Below are 16,584 nucleotides of genomic sequence, written 5' to 3' on the forward strand. Positions count from 1 at the left end.
AACGTTCCACGTGGCGACTCCTTGTAAGAACACGGACTACAACTTCTTTTAAATCAGGAAGACGGAAACATATCACCCTTTTAGTAAGGACCTTCACAGTCAAATGAACAGCGAAACCGGCGAGTCGACTCTATTTGACTCACATCCAAAGAAGCTATTCATCATATTTAACACCTCTGTCGTGCGCGCCGTCAAAACGGCTATTTTGTTGCGGTGTAAACAGGAAGATCTGTGTTTTGGTCGATAGAAGCTAAATGAAATGAGCACGAATTACTGCCGCAAGGCATTCAGAAGTAACGTCAAAGTAATTTCATTACTTTCGGAAAATAAATATAATGTAATTTCATTACATTTTTAAAGTTTTCAGAAAAGTAAATAATAATATAATTTAATTGCTTTTTTAAAGTAATTTGGCTATCTCTGGTGCTTGCTCGTCCGTCCGACGACAGCTCGTATTTCGCGCCGCTTTCGAACAGAAAGAAGAACCGGCGCTTCCATTGGCTCGTTTTTGAACAGCCTCAAACCGTGCCGCACCCCAACAGCGCCTCGAACCCAGACGCTCTCACGCGGGGTGCGTTCGTTTATTGCGCCTCCACAACCCGAACGTCGTACGACTCACCCTAACACACCCTCAGCAACCCGCTACAATTCAGGTTTCGGTATTACTTGTATAACTTCGAGGTCACGGGCAAGTTTACGTACGACGAGGGTGAAAAGCTCCGCCATTTCGTGTTTGCGTTTTCTCGTCGAACGCGACAAAGAGGCTGGAAAGGGCGAAAGCTTGAAGAGAGGAGAAAAACGGCGTGCTTGCATCGAGGGGAAGCGGCATGCGCCGTCGGTGGGGGGCATTTGGGAGTGTGCAGTCTGGTGGGATTACCATGGCCACTTGTTCGCACCGGAGCCCCAGACTTCGTCGGAATCTTACCAGGAGCTCGCACAACGTGCACGCCTAACGGACGTCGACGAAAACGGGTGAGGCGGGCATTTATTTCTAGCGAAAGGACTCCAAACACCGAGAGTTTTAAGCCTAACGCCGATCAGACGGAGAGCCGAGCAGCTCATTGACTGGATTGTAAACATCCGACGGACATGTGCGTTTGATGCTGTCGGGGGTGTGTGCCAGTTGAAAGCTCCGGCTGTTTAAAGTTCCTTCTTCTACGAGGGATTGTGTGTGCACGAACAATAGCCGTTTGTTTGATGAGTGTTACGGGTGTTAGACGTTCTCTCGGGAGAAAAACTAGGCCGTTCATTCTGGTAAATATCCCTCTTCGGCGCGGTGGGGTGCCTCTGGTTTTTTTTCCGGATTCGACGTCGCTGGCGTTTGATCACTGGCGTTGTTTGTCCCCCATTTCCGCGTGCTCGAAGTGGCTACACCGGGCGATCGTGAGCGGAAATCGCTTTCTTTTCACGTTCACGAGCGGGCGAAACTTTGAGGGTGTCTTATTGCAACTTCGAAGAAGGTACCTAACCTCGGCGTTAGCCGTGCGAAGGATGTCTGTTAACTTTGAGATTTGTTGTTTTTCTGAGCGGTAGGCTGTTTCGTGTAGACTGGATGTCACCTGAAACCGCCACTGACACTTAAGTGAGCGTGACATATAGCACTATCTATCTGTTTCGTGGCCTTTACGATATAAACATTACGTTCAGCGTGTGTGCTCATTAAAGCACTCTGGTGTGAATGAACCAGTTCGAGTGTGTCATTTGTTCTCTACTCTATATCTGGAAAAATGCGTTTAATGTAGCACACTTATAGTACCGTTTTAATGTCAATTTGGTGAAGGTAGCATGGCATATACTTCCTGGAATAAAAGGGTGACAAACGTTCTTGGCGACCGCAGGTCCTTGAAACGGTGTGCAAGATACGTAATATGGTCCGATTACATCGAGAAGCAAATAACTTATTGTGGATACATTAGCCGACCGTCTTAAATTTGAAGCTTAAGCTCTAACGAAATTGTTTTTTTTTTTTTTTTTTTTTTTTCAATTTGGAAATAAGCATTTGGCGTCGTCAATTGTTCTCAGTGTAAACTCGTTGTCTCTTCCTTTAAAGAGCTTATTTGAGAATTTGGGTTCTAAATGATCGAGTTGCAATAAGAGTTTTGATTTTCTTACTCTCGACAAACATTACAGGCCCCTCGACTTTGGCACCGGAAAGCGTGCTCCCTTGCAATACTCAGCCGCGCTGCAAAGAAGCAACCGAGCTGGACATTGTCAATCGCACCCCGATACGCTCGAACGCTCGTCAAGCTAACAAAATTACTGCCAATGAAAGTATGATTAGAACCAAAGACCAAGTCGCCCAAAACGAACAGAACTACCTAAAAGTTTGAGTGATGTTGGAGATTTCCACTTACTGTTAAATCTGAGTAAAAAAAAAAAAAAAAAAAAAAAAAGGAAGACGCGCGTGTGTGTGTGTGTGTGTTTGTGTGTTTCATTGTGCGCCATATTGTTTTTAATACCTATCTAATCGGATGTGTGGCTTGTATCATGATCCATTTCACGCGGTATCTCTCTGTAACACACAACATTTTGTTGTTTTCTTATTATATTTAGAAATGATACATTTTTCAGTTAGCTCGTGTTTGAGAGCGTCATGCCAAGACGGTGACATCATAAACCTGTAAATGGAACCGGGCACAGAATATTTATTCGTCACGAAGGTTCGTTTGTGCGCGTGCGCGGTGCCCTCAGTGTACAATCACTCTGTTTGCAAACAGTGAGATGGTGTGTAGGAAAACAAACGACCGTGCTTGCTTGCTTTGTATTTTTGTTCGTGTCGAGTACCATGCGAAACCGGTGGTTAGTTTGCTGGGTGTATTCTCGCTGAGACAGTTACAGAGGTTAGTCCACGGTTCTACGCCGCCGAAAAGGACCCGATGACCCGTCCCACATTCTTTATTTTTAAAAAAATCTCGAAGTCAACTTTCAAGCTCATAATCATCATTGAAACGCGTACAAGAGATTACACATGCCATGGCCAGTACCGTCAAAATTATAATATAGGCAGATTAACGCGCCCAATTGATTAAACAATCCTGAAACCGATCCTACCTTTGACGCCGATCACGAAGGCTTGGAACAAAGAAAACACCCTTGCCGAAGGCGCGAGCCCGGCGGGCCGGGCTCGGGCCGGGTAGCACGAATTTTCTCGGGCCCGGGCCGTGCTCGGGTTTGAACAAAATCTTTTTCGGGCCATGTAGGCATGGGCCGGCCCGGGCCCTGCCTTGGCAGTCGTCTGCCGCAAATTCTAAATTGTTGATTACAAAAAAGTGTGCTCATTGATCTTTTAGGCTCGACAGAGACAAACAAGCGAAATGCAAAGTCACTACGGCACTGCTAAAAAAAAAAAAAAAAGACTTCTTGCATTTGCAAAACCTTGAAATGGATAAAAAAAAAAGAACGTATGAACTCTATTAGCATAGTGGGAGAGTGCGCGCTCTATGCTTAAGACAGTTTTTAGGTTGAAGCCTGCAAACTTTTTCGGGCTCGTGTTTATAATGTGTCAAACTAAAGCTTATATTAAAAAAAAAAAAAATTGTCGGGCTTGGGTTGTGCTGGGGCTTATGTCTAAAAATTCTGTCAGGCTCGGGCCTTGCCCGGGCAGTGTTTCTACCGCGCCGGGTCGGGCCGGGCCTAGAAATGAAATGATCTGTCGGCCTCGGGCCGGGCCCGGGCCGTTGTCTCTTATACTGGGCCGAGTCGGGCCGGGCCTAAAAATTCCGGTCCGTGCAGTGCTCTAAGACTGGGGGCCCTTTTGACGGATCTTCAACTCCTCTCTCTCTCTCTCAGATTTTCAGCAAATCGATTTTAACGGTTCCTGCTAGTTTCTGCGTGCATTGACAATGCAGAGGCTTCGCGTTAGTAAAGACCTTTAGCAAACCGTTGCCGTGTTCCGCGTACCGCACTACCGAAGCCTTTGAAGCACCGCGGTCACGGTACCACCGGTGCGCACGCTTAAAAGCATGCTTCAAAGGCTCCGGTAGTGCGGTACGCGGAACACGGCAACGGTTTGCTAAAGGTTTCTAGTATTTCTTCTAACAGCAAACTTTACTGCGCATCTCTGAAGAGCTGACTTCCCGTTTTATTGAGAGGAGAAAACATCCTCACGTTTAGTAATCGTCGCTGTCTCGCTTAACGCTGCTATCTAAACTGCTGCCTCGGTTTGATAACGCAGTGCGTATATCTAAACTAATATAGGAGAGGAAACAACCCCGCTTTTGTTCAGAGCAAGGTCCGCTCTGTCGAGATAACGGAGCACACCTAAAATTTTCGTTCAGTTTACGCTTTTTTTTTTTTAGTCTGTGGATGGTTGTTACTTTAATTTTCTCGCCTGGAGCTCAAACAGCGGCTGTGCGTTGAACGCAAGTGTACATGGCTTGCACGTGACGTCGTCGCATTATGCTGGTGGCCGTGTGCTTGCTGAGAAAAAGACTCGATGCCGCGAAATGCATGCTCCAGAAGGTATTTGCGCGCAGCAGCGAGGACACAACAATGGCTGCCGATGTGACGTCAGTGCACTCAGTGAGGGCGATTCAGCTTTCCACGCATCCCCCCCCCAAAGCGTCACAGGTGTGCGTTCTTAGTCGACGTCATGTCTGTCGTCCTGCCGAAAGCCGTAGAATGAAGACCTGCAGAGCAGAGAGGAACACAGAACACGCTTTTATGGAACTCCGTACTCAGAACCCATTCTTTCTTCTTTTTTGCCTTTTTTTTTTTTTGCAAGCGTGGTTCTACCTTTGTGCTTGAATATACAGCGAAGTCGAGTGTATTCACTGACAGGATGACAACGGCAGAGAAATCCTTAGTTTTCCGCCTCCAGCGCGGGCTTCCTATGCGGAGAGCAAGTCGTCCGCTTCTTGCGCAAGAGTTGCGGTGACTCTCAGAAGGACGCCGAGCTCCGATTGCCTGCGATTGAAGGATAGGGTAGACCTCAAAGCAGGCTGCCTTGAAGTCTACCTACTATCTTTCTTTCAGGACCAATCAGAGCTCGGCGTTCTGACGTCACCACAATCCCTGCAAAAGAAGCAGACGAACTTGCGCTCTGCGTACCTTCGGTAACGCTTCGACGTCTCGCGAGCCTCGAGCCAACACGCACAGCCAAAGCACTCACTATACAAAAGACAACGAGCGCGTGCCGGATGTTTGGCGTCCCAAAAAGGCCTTGCCGTTTCCATTCTGCCAGCGTCTACAACTGTCCAGTCGGAGCGCGCAAGTAACCCAGCGCCATCTTTCTTTCAGGCGGTGACGCTGTCGATGGCGGCGGCAGCGGCGGCGAGAGACACATCATCCGAACCATGGGCGTAGCATGAGCCTTCCTCCAACATGCCGGCCATCTGGAGAAGCGTCATCGTGCTTCTGGTGCTCGTCATCGCCGTGCTGCAGGTCAGTTATCTCGGTTTCGGTTTAGCGCTGAAGCCGCCGTTACACACCGCTCGTACACCATACACGCAGAAGACACATGGTGTTCGATGCGGACATGATGTACGCGTGATTGTTTGAAGTTAGACGGGGAGAGCTCACGCATAAAGACTACGAGTGCCGTCGTGACGATGCACTTTTGGTATCAAGCGCGTTCGAAGTGCTTTCTACACAGTGAATGCGCCGTGATGCCGCCTGTTTTCTACTCGTGATTGTGGGTTTAGCCGGGAAGAGGTCACGCATAAAGACGACGAGTGCCGTTGTGACGATGCACATTTTTTATCAAAAGCGTTCGAAGCGCTTTGTACACAGTGAATGCGCCGTGATACCGCTTGTTTTCTACGCGTGATTGTTCGTTTAGGCGGGAAGAGCTCACGCATAAAGACGACGAGTGCCGTCGTGACGATGCACTTCTTTCATTAAGCGCGTTCGAAGCGCTTCATACGCAGTGAATGCTCCGTGATGCCGCCTGTTTTCTGCGCGTGATTGTTAATTCAGCCGGGAAGAGCTCACGCATAAAGACGACGAGTGCAGTAGTGACGATGAACTTTTTGGCATTGTTGCTTGATTGTCTCCTTCAAAGCGTGGCGCCGGCTTCGCTTAGACTCATAGTCCTCTTAACAGACTAAGACACATGAGGCGACGGTTATGTTGACGCTTCGTGATTCCGAACGAGCGTTTATTTGAAAACAGCGAGATAATTATCTGGGCCTAATTGTGCCGGCCTGCTACTACGCTGCTGCTTCGTGATTCGTCTTTCGGCGTACTTGTCGGGAAATGGCGCAGACTAATTGGTTGTTTCGTGATACTAAGACGCTTGCGGCTCGCCGCATTCTGCGTTTCTTAACTTGACGGCGACTCTGGTGTGAAACGGACTACATAGTCCGCTCTCAGAAACGCACGGAACGTTTTCCCGCACGGAAGGGAGCCCGTTATCGCGTTAATGAAGCTCTTCGTCGGGTTCCAACCTGTTTGATGATTCTCTCTGCTCGTTCAACGCCGCCCTTCGTGGTCATAATGCAGCTCGTCGTGATGGTGTGCGGGTGGCTTTTATTGCGTCAGTGTGGGTTTTAAGTGCTCCGTGGATGTTCGCTCGTCGTTGTCTTGTTATGGTTCCTTCGGAAGACGACTCCGCTCTACGTGTCTGTGAGCGCGGTGTGGCCGTTGTCGTCAGCTTTGTGGCGAAAGCTATACCGTGCCGCTGTTTAGGACGTTGTAACTCTTGCCCATGGTATCCAGAGACTAGAACATTGTGGGTTTGATGCGTACTTCGAAGGAGTGTTTGCCGACGTCAAAGTGCCACTCGGAGCGCTGTTCTTACACTTCAGCACCGTGGGTGTGACTGAGGTACGGCTTCACTAGTACAGGTCCTTCACTGGTACAAGTCCTTCACTTGTCCAGTTCCGGAAGTCCGGGTCCGGATCTACATTTTTGCTGAGGCGGTCCAGAAACGTGTGCGACCTCAGAGTGTAGAGCGAATAAAGAAGGGATGCTACGAAGTGCGTCATTGAATGTTTCGTGAGAGCAAGTTTCTCTGAGAAAAGGAGCCAGTCGGAAAAAAAATTATTCTCTACGCTAAGATAGACTTGATTCTCGCCAAAGAGCGCTTTAGAGCATTCTAATCTCGCCAGAAATGCTGTCCCTAGAAAAAGTGAAATAATGCAGAGTATCAATTGTCCTGGGAAAGTGTGTTCTTGTTTGGCAGGGAGAAAAAAGGAAAACGTGCTTTGGTAAAGAAAGAAAGAAAGAAAAAGGTACAGTTTACAGGAAAGTAGAAGCCTCCTCGATAAGTAAAACGTTGTCTGTTTGCAGTTTTTTTTTTATTTTTTACAGGTGATTATTTGTTGATAAGTATGTGGTTTGGAGCACGCATTTTGGGGTTGTGTTAAAAATTTAAACGCATTTGGTGTTGCCAGTATTGAATATTTCGATATTTTCCCAGTGATGTACTTGCTTCTACTATTTCTCTGCGCTGAGTGGCCGCTGTTCCTTTCCCATTTTTTTTTTATTGTTTGATCTAAATAAAATGGCGCAATATTATTAGCATGTCCTTTATACATGTTCATGTTTAGAAAGTAACGCGCCTGCTTAACATAAATGTTAAAAAAATATGAAACTTTTTTTTATTTATTTAGCTTTGGGCAGAATGTCGCAGACTCCCAGGACGATGTCATAACTGCGATCGTGTTTCCAGCGACGCGAAGTGTCTTTGGAAGGGTGATCGTATATAATACAAATACGATAAAACAAAATATGATAATGACGTTCACCGCACTCTGTCTCGAAGAGTTCTTGTAAGCAAAGAGCTTATAAGGTACCACCCAGACAGTTTTTTTTAAAATATTTTTAATTCACGCTTGATTTAATGATGTAACATCAATGCTCGGATCGCGGGTCGGATGCGGTTCGGATGCGGATTCGAAGTCTGCGGATACGGATCGGATGCGGTTTAAGTAAATCTAATAATTGGCGTCTGATATCACCCTTGCGGTGGCTTCGATCAACACCGGTGGCAACAGATTAACGTCCATTTACACTGCTAACTGCTAGCCTTCTGGTTAGCTCAGTCGGTAAAGCCTTCCACTAGTCTCGGAGAAGTACCGAGATCGGGTCCCGTACCGGGCGGATTTTTTCAGCGGCCACACAGACATTCCATTTCGAGTGGCAGTCAATTTATTCTTGCAACGGTCTAGGCTGCCTACACTTTTCTTTTACGAATTCCATTTGCGATTAAGGTATTCAAGTTTGTATTGATACCCTTTCGTGTTTTTTTTTTTTTTAACCCTCTAAGCGTATATCGACTATCCTGCTAGAGAAAAATAAAATAAAAGTCAAAGAAGAATTCCGCGTACGCTTGAATGTGGACGTGATAAATGTTCGTCTCGTTATGGTTTCACCTGGCGCTACGAGGCTTTAAACGCGTTGCTATACATCTAAATAACTGCATTATTAATGGTGTTATGAGGAACCGTACGGTTTATTAAACGCGATTGCTACGCGATAGGAAATGATTACCGGGAGATCCATATACCAAGCTTATAGTTGCTTGTCTAGGTGCGCTGGCCGGTCGTTTGTAATCGAGAAGGTAACATCGGACCATGTGTACGTTTAATCAATTTTCGGAAGAGCGCAAAGATCGGTGGTTCAACCACATTATAGAGGAGGTCGTGGGTTCAACTGTGGAGGCACTTTTCATTCCACGCGTAGACGCATTCTAATTCGATAGGGTAGTTTCGTTTCATTCTCTGAACTTCTTATACTTTAAGTATTGAATCGAAATCGTTTTGAAAGGAACCCGCCAATAGTAAATGCGTTGTTTTAGACGACGTGTGTCGTTGGAGCACGGACGCGGAGTGAATGGTTAGTAGATGTTTTTACTTCTCAAACGTTCGTTGTTGGCGGCGCTAGAACGGCGGGCAAGTCTGTCGTGTTTCCCGCCTTCAGCGTGACCTTTTTACCATCGATAACGTTTCGGCGTCTGGTAAACCTCGAGCGTGCACACGCAGCACGGTGGAAGGCAGCGAGCGCGTGTTGCATGAAGCACGGGCATCGGAAAGCGACGCCGCCCTGCCTTTCTCATCCTTTCTGTGATTATAACTCGTGGAAACTGTCTCGGGAACGCGTAAGATCTTGAAATCTGAGTCGGAGTTGGGAGAGGAAGAGAGAAAGTTAATTCGGAGGATTTAGTGTAGACTCTATACTGCAGTCAAGTGCACGGCCTATAAAATAAAGAGGATAAGTTGAAAGTAGTTGACACTGTCAGAAACAATTCATTATGCGTTATATTTTTTTTTTAAGGCGGTGTTAAAGTATAGTTTCCGCGTGTTTCTGGAGCAGAAGCGATCTTAGCTTCGGTTAAGAGCGGAGACACTGGAAGTAATGCTTGGGCTTGACAAATGATTTTCTCCAGGAATCCGGGAAGCAGGAAAAACTTTTTTTTCCTTCTCCACTTTTTTTTTCTTTTTTTCTTTTTAAGCAGGGAAGTTTTTTATCATACGCTGTCACACTTCTTTTATTTTTTGTTTTATTGGTTACATGTCAGCTTGAAGGACGCGGTAAATTATGGCTTGAAGTCGCCATTGATAACATGCTTTTAGTCGATATTATCGAAAGCTAGGATACTTGACAGGGTAAGAACAGCCTTTAACGTCAAGCGCCTCGCCTAAAGAATAAAATCGGAAGAGAAGTTGCAAGTTCTGAATGTTTGCAAAGTAAGACGTTGACATACCCTCGAGACCTTGTTATAGTGTTTCCCAGTACTAACTTGTGGTCTTTTGCTTGCACCAAGAAGTTTCGCTTATATGCCTCCGCACGCCGGGCGAAGACATACGCTTTTGCGAAGCGAGCGCCCTTCATTGGCGCCGTAATGCCTTCTGGGAAACCTTTGTATAGACCTTTCCAAAAAGAGCGCTCTGGCCGCCGCCATTTTGCGAATCGAGCGACCCCTATCAGCCAGAAATTTCTGGCACCCGCCTGAGCTGTGGAAACCCGGCCAGCATGACTCCCCACCTGCATTTTGCATTCGGAGTTCGCCGGCTTTTCTTGGAAGTTTTTATTTTATTCGCCTGTTTAGGATGCTTACCCTTTGTATGTTATCTTCCAGTGTGTGAACCAGGGAATACCAGGGCTCGTAGCCCGCTCGGCCTTCGCAGGAAACGAACGAAGAGAGCGAACGTCAAGCAGCCCGCGACGCGGGCAGTTCGACGTGCTTGGAGGATTATTTCCGTCGAGATAATCTCCAAAAAGCCTTCCAGGCTGTGTTCCGGGTCTTCGCAAAAACTAGCTGATAGGGTCGGGTCCGGGGTGTGGCGACATAATAAGCACGTTCGTTCATTTGCTATGAAGCTGTGCAAAAAAGGAGCTCTCTTCTACATGTTCCCCAAAACACGCCGGATTCCGTCCGATCGTCGTGAAGTGACTATCGTCGACACTGTATATTGGACATTCTGTGTTATTTGAGACCTTTCTCAAATCCTGTTGGGATAACGCGGCACCGAGGGGTACGTACAATATATTTTTTGTTCGATTGATGATTGATGATTTTATGTTGTGGGCGGGGAATATCCATGCAGTACGGATATCCTGTGTGGTCAAATATTTTGACCTTTATAGATTGACACGGCTGAGTTTACGGTGCCGTAAAACAATGAACATAAAATGAAACAAACATTCCAGTTGCATTTGTACTGTCGCGCACGGACTCACCAAAACAGCTTTCATGTCTTTGTTTTTGTTTCCAAAAATAGAGCACTGCTTTCTTAAAGACCTTTATAAATTATGCTCGCCACAGAATACAAGATAAAAAAGAAAACGCGGCAATTCAGCCGCCACCAGCGTCCGGAATTGCGCCAACGCAGGCTGCCACAGCCTACTGACGAGAAACTCCACAGCTCAGCGCAGTCGGGCAACACTGACGTACACTCTCAAAACCAGGGACACGCGCTGAAAATCGCTTCGTTCGAGACTGCCGCTGGAAAGGTCTATAGAGCCGCCTGCACACCTGCAGACGATGGAGGCAACTTGTCACTCTCTCTCGTTCTCTTTTTCTCGCATGCTCGGTTTCTGGCAATGTAACGTGGTAGATGCTACCGAAATAGAGAGGATCGTACAGGTCGTTCCCACAATTCGTTGCGCGCCGCGCGCGCAAGGACTTGTGATTTTTGCAAATGTGTCCATATCCATCCATACTAAAAGCAGCGGGGCGCGGGTATTGAGCCTAGTGTTCCTAGACTCTGTAGCGCGAGCTTTCGCATCCACGTGCTCCAAGCCGTGGTGCGCTAACGCGTAAGGCCTCTGGCGTCGCTGAAGGCGATAGGAAAATACGTGCCATGTGACTCCCTTTTGCTGCTTGCTAACGCTCAGCCCTAGTAGCCTTAATAATATTTCACGTGATTGGTTACAGTATCGGCGTGCGATCGTGGGATCACTACTGCGTGATGTGCATTAGATATTGAAGGTTAGGAGTCCTACTGCGCTATCCAAACAGCCCATCTATGCAAAGCGATGTAGAAGAGACAGCAGATATGACATTTCAAGGCAAACTAACCCTTTTCTGTCTAAACATCCGCGCAACAAGTATATGCCTTTAAATCTCTCTAAAAAAAAAAAAAAAAAAATTGGCTTGCTCTTTATGTTTATACAGCCTTGATGGAGATGCGCCTCAACGGGTAATCGGTCTCTTAGCTGTAGATGAGAAATTTGGCCAGTGCGGTACAACCGCTAACCTGGGGTTTTTAACGTGCATCACGCAGTAGTGATCACACGAACGCGTGCCGGTACGAAACTCATCCAGATCGAAACGGGCGGGGGCGGCGGGGATCGAGCCCAGGAGGTTCCCAGCGCAAGCTTTCGCTCCACGCTCCGAGCTGAGACGCGTTAGCCCACTCGGCCACTTCCTCCCCTAAATCTCTCTAAATCGTTACGTTCTATATATGTGCGGATGCGGCTAATTTTTTCTTACGAATGCGGAAACGAATAATTCAGGCGTCGCTGCACTACCGGGTTGTTCCGGTAAGCTTGCGTGAATTTTCGGGACATTTTTTATCGCTTTGAGTAACGTATGATTTGATTCTATCTTTGTATCGAACACGACTCGGTATTCGAAGTTTCGTGATATATTTTGTTGTTGGTAGCCCGTTAAGTGCGCTTCTCACCGTGTGCGTGCACTGCAGAAAAGCTACGCCCGCGCAGTAGACATCACGATGTTGTGGTTGTCGCTTCGCCGCAGCGCAGCTTCGTATTGAGGGTAAAACGACCCTCGAGGATAAAATGGCAATCGACGACGCGTCAAAGATTAGAGAAAAGAAAAACGTAAAAATAAATATAACGTTGCAAAATTGGCGCTATAAAACCAACTTGCCAACTTGCAACACTTTCGCACTGTAAGACTACGATTAGTCTATATATTAGACTATGAGATACTGACAAGTTGCGAGCATCATCGGTCGTGGATTCTTTTTATTTATTTATATTTAATTGCGATATTTAAGGAGAAATATTTGAAAACCAGCTATCGGGAAAGGGCTGATCAGCCACGTTAATTATGTGTAACCAGGCTGTGCTGAAGGTATTATTTTTTTTTTGTGTGTGTGCGTTTCGTTAGCACATTTAAATAGACCCACAATGTTTTGTGGATAAAGTCAGTGAAGTTTAAATTAAAACTGAATTAACGTTTTTGTTGGAATGAAAGCTCGGGAACAACAATATTACGTCGAGTAGAATATTTTAAGGCATAATAATTGTCACGAACTGAATCCGCCTGATCGAAAATACCTACAGTTAGGATGCTATTGATGCGCATAATTAAATTACCTTCGCAATTTTAATGTGCTTGCAATGGATGCTGAGAAGTGGTTACACATAAGTGGAAAGGAAAAGAAGCACTGCGTTTTAGTTGGACATGAGCACATCAGTCTTGCCTTAATATTCACAGGGGAATGAATGCTAGCGAAGAGTATTGCTCCTAAAATGTATTTTGCTGCCCCAAATGATGCTCCAAAATCACTTCACTTAATCGCATCACTGGACAATAGCGTACTCTTACTTCAAGGCGTCAGCATTCGTCTCGTCGTCCATATCACATTTGTCTCTTCTGGAGTCCTTAGTTTGGTCAAGGTGAAAGCAAGGGCGTACTCGGTTGCTGATTGGAAGTGGCGCTGTGGCTAGCACGAAATCAACCAATGCGAGATTTTTGAAACGTTCGCGAGTTTGCATTCGGGCAGTATTTTGATTATAACGTCTCACCAACCAGTGCCTCCTATATAAGTTACGCTATGCCTGCCGGCTTCCCTCTGAGAGACGTCCAGGCCCGATGCTCCACCTTACAACATGCACGAACTAAAGTACAAGATGTCCGCGAGAAAACCGAACCCTGTTTTTCGCACCGCAAAAAATAAACTAGACATCGCGGAGAGCTCAAACTCCGTCAGAGCGTAGTCCCAGCCTTTCGAGCAAGATGTCAAAGTTTCAGTAGCGACCATTAGCTTATTCAAATGTTATAAGCGATTTTTCTGAAAATTTCATTGGAAAAATGGCGGCCGATGGAGCTTTGAATACAGGAAGCTCCATGGCGCCAGAAACCGAAAACGGGCAAAATTAGGCGTCATTTACCCATTGGAAATTTCAGAAAATCATTGATAACAACTTTTGAATGAGATAACGGTTGGGGCTGAAATTTTGGCATCGTGCTCGAACGGCTGGGGCTACGTTCTGACGTAGTTCGAGTTCTCCGCTACGTCTAGTTTATTTGTTGCGGTTTGAAAAGGAGGACTTTGTTTTCTCGCGGTCGCCCGATGTATAAGAACTTTAGCACGAACTAAGGTCCCTGCACGAACGGCTTTGTAGCACCGCCAAGCGGCCGTTTTTGTTTTGTTTTCTAGCGTGTAGTTTTTACATGTATATTGAATATATATATATATATATGTGTATGTATGTCTGTTTTTTTTACATGTGGAACGCTTTTTTGGGTGTGATCACCCGGATTCAAAAGAGTTTCGGTGAGGCAAATTACCGAAACTACGAAACAAGCACAGCCATGCGGCGCTTGTGCAATGCGGAACGCTTGGCCGCTTGGCCGTCTGCTGCGGCGGCAGTTTGGGTCTTGGCGGTTGCCATAAATCGTGCGTATGTAAATAGTTGGCGCCGACACTTTTGCGGGTGAATGATAGGAAAAATAAAATAGTATTCCGCTGAAAACCGCGAGCCGGTCCCGAGCTTTAGACTGTTGGTCAAGAACGTTTTAAATACCTGGCTGTCGGTGCTGATGGGGCAACATCATTGAACCTCCTATGAAAGAGGTGGTTAGCTTCACTACATGACAGGTCTGTGCTGAACGCCTAGGTGGCTCCACCGCACGGCAGCCAAACGTACTATTCACCCTCTCCATTCCGCTTGCCTCTGCTCAAAGCCGACAGTCATTGCGTAACATGGCTATGTTCCGAATGCTACCCGAGTAACCTGTCTCTTACGTCAGCAGGTGATAATACCACGTGACATCGCGAGTACACGATCCGTGACTCATCATGGAGGAAGCAATCGAAGAGACGATACTATTAACCGCCGTGAAGTTTTTTTTTTTTTTTTTTGACGGTGATGACGCGGTGCAATCGGAAGTGTCCCCGTCGGCTCCACTTGCTCACCTTGATTTTGGGCTGTATATTGAGATCAAAGTTACTTAGTCCTTTAATTAGACATCAAGACTTTATGTTTATTAATCAGCGGGATCGCTGTAAGTGTAGTCCAGGTGCCCGAAACGCATACGTTCCACGCATCGTCTTTTGCATCGATTACGTTTCGCGGACATTTAGAGTCCGCTTCCACACGGTGTAGCGGTACAGCGCAGGGATCTTTCTCAAGAGTGATATGTAAGTTACGTTCGCTTTGACGCGTGTATGATTACAAAATCACGGAGAGAACTTCCAAACCTCTACGGGCAATTTCTTGGGGAGGGGGAGGAGATGGGGTTGTTGACTGATCATATACATGAAATATTTGAAGCTTTCACTAGTCCACAAGCGTTATCCTCTCATTGCGCACAGATTGGGGGATAAATTAGTTCTACATCATCTACTGCGTTCGAACATCTTCAGCCTTGAACGTAAGAATACGGAGTACACTGCAGCGTCGAAGACGAGGATGCGTAGAAGCTTCTGTTTACGCTCACACTCTGAAAGTAAGAACAGGTATGCCTTCCTGCAGAAGGTGCACGGTTTGAATCTGGTGCACAATGACTTCGTACGTTCAAAACAGAAATTCGCAATAAGCACACATAAATGGCTGCTCCTCATTCTCTGCCATTTCGAACATCTGCCACCAAAGCCAACAAAGCAGACGAACTTTGACGGTTGTGAGCGCAGAAATCAGACGCCGACCAGACGGCGAACAGATCACGCGACGTCTTTACTTAATTTTATCCGACGTTACCCACCTACCTGAGAAACTACCCGCTTCTGGAAAGCGAGTTCTGACATCATCGAGTAAGCATGAGTTACGTTTGAAACGCCGCGGTAGGATACCTTTACTGCGGAGTCGGATCGAGTAGATTTTGGAAAACAGCCTATGTAAGAAACGCTGTACCAACAAACAAATAGCGAGAGAAATCTCGCGGTCTTTGATGTGCTTGTCCTTAGCAATCCTTGACCCACCGGTCGATGTCGGCTTTTTTTACGGCAGCGGAATAACGTGAGATTTGCAAACGAAGCGCGAATATATCAGACCATCACAAAATCAGCCTGCGCCCGATCTCAATGCACCGCGGCGCTCGGTTCATAGCAGACGATCAACTCTTTTTGCGGTCTGTTAGCAGTCGACGCACGCGGTTTTCTCGTTTTACTTCCGCCTCCGAATGGCACTCCGTAGCAGACGAACCGTATTCTTCGCTCACGCAGACGAACCGTCTACAAACGCTATCGTCGCTCGCTTCGCTAGAGGTTAATTGGATCTCGCTCTCGCGGCTACCAAATTTGGACCACTGGAGCCTCTTGTGGACATTAAGGAGGCCTATAGAGGTCGCCCTAACAATAGTCTTCTGGCCGCAGGTCATCCACATCACGCTGCTGTCCCGCCTGGAGGCCCGCAAGAGTCGTGCCGGCGGCAGCGGCGGCGCGTCCGAGTCGCTCGCCCAGAGGGACGCCGACGAAGACCGCAGCCAAATGCAGGCTGTCATTCGCCGCAGCTCGGTGCTCGACTCCGGTGGGGAGTTCCACATCGTCAACTTCCTGGCACGCGCCGACAGCCTGCTCGGTGAGGGACAGGATGGACTCGCGCTGCTCCTGTCTTCATTTCTCTTTGACGCACCGGGTTCACTTAAAGCGGAAGTTAGAGGCTATGCTTCAGATTAGTGAGACTTCAAACAGTTACCCTAACAAAGCGTTTTCTTTTTCAGCCCACAATGAGCAGACTGACTTTTGAAACATGTCTGCTTTCATACGTGTATAGACGTTTGCACGTACCGCCTCTGGACGCTGCCATCTTGTTGATGGCGTCTGTAGATCGTCTGATAGTCGAGCAAAGCGCGCCCAAACAAAGCGGTTTTTTTTTTGCATTCATGGTAGCGAGGCTGGTTCTTGAAGCGGGGAAACTAGCAAACTTGTATAGAAGTTTGCAAGTACGACTTATGGGAGCCGTCATATTGCTACTGACGGGTATAAATTGTCTGATAGTCAAGCC

At 46.9% G+C, this 16,584-nt stretch overlaps 1 protein-coding gene across 1 annotated transcript in view; it reads left to right on the forward strand.

The window, feature by feature from the left end:
- Nucleotides 1-809: 809 nt before the first annotated feature.
- Nucleotides 810-16,584, forward strand: part of LOC8024191 (beta-1,4-glucuronyltransferase 1) — a 233,464-nt gene continuing 217,689 nt past the window's right edge. The window contains exons 1-3 of the mRNA XM_042288564.1: nucleotides 810-972; nucleotides 5,239-5,382; nucleotides 15,954-16,158. Coding sequence (XP_042144498.1) covers nucleotides 5,323-5,382; nucleotides 15,954-16,158 — 265 coding nt within the window. The 5' untranslated portion in view covers nucleotides 810-972; nucleotides 5,239-5,322. The remainder of the gene's footprint in view (nucleotides 973-5,238; nucleotides 5,383-15,953; nucleotides 16,159-16,584) is intronic.

Source organism: Ixodes scapularis, unplaced genomic scaffold (assembly GCF_016920785.2).
Source record: "Ixodes scapularis isolate PalLabHiFi unplaced genomic scaffold, ASM1692078v2 PGA_scaffold10__122_contigs__length_95168666, whole genome shotgun sequence".
NCBI classification, from domain to species: domain Eukaryota; kingdom Metazoa; phylum Arthropoda; class Arachnida; order Ixodida; family Ixodidae; genus Ixodes; species Ixodes scapularis.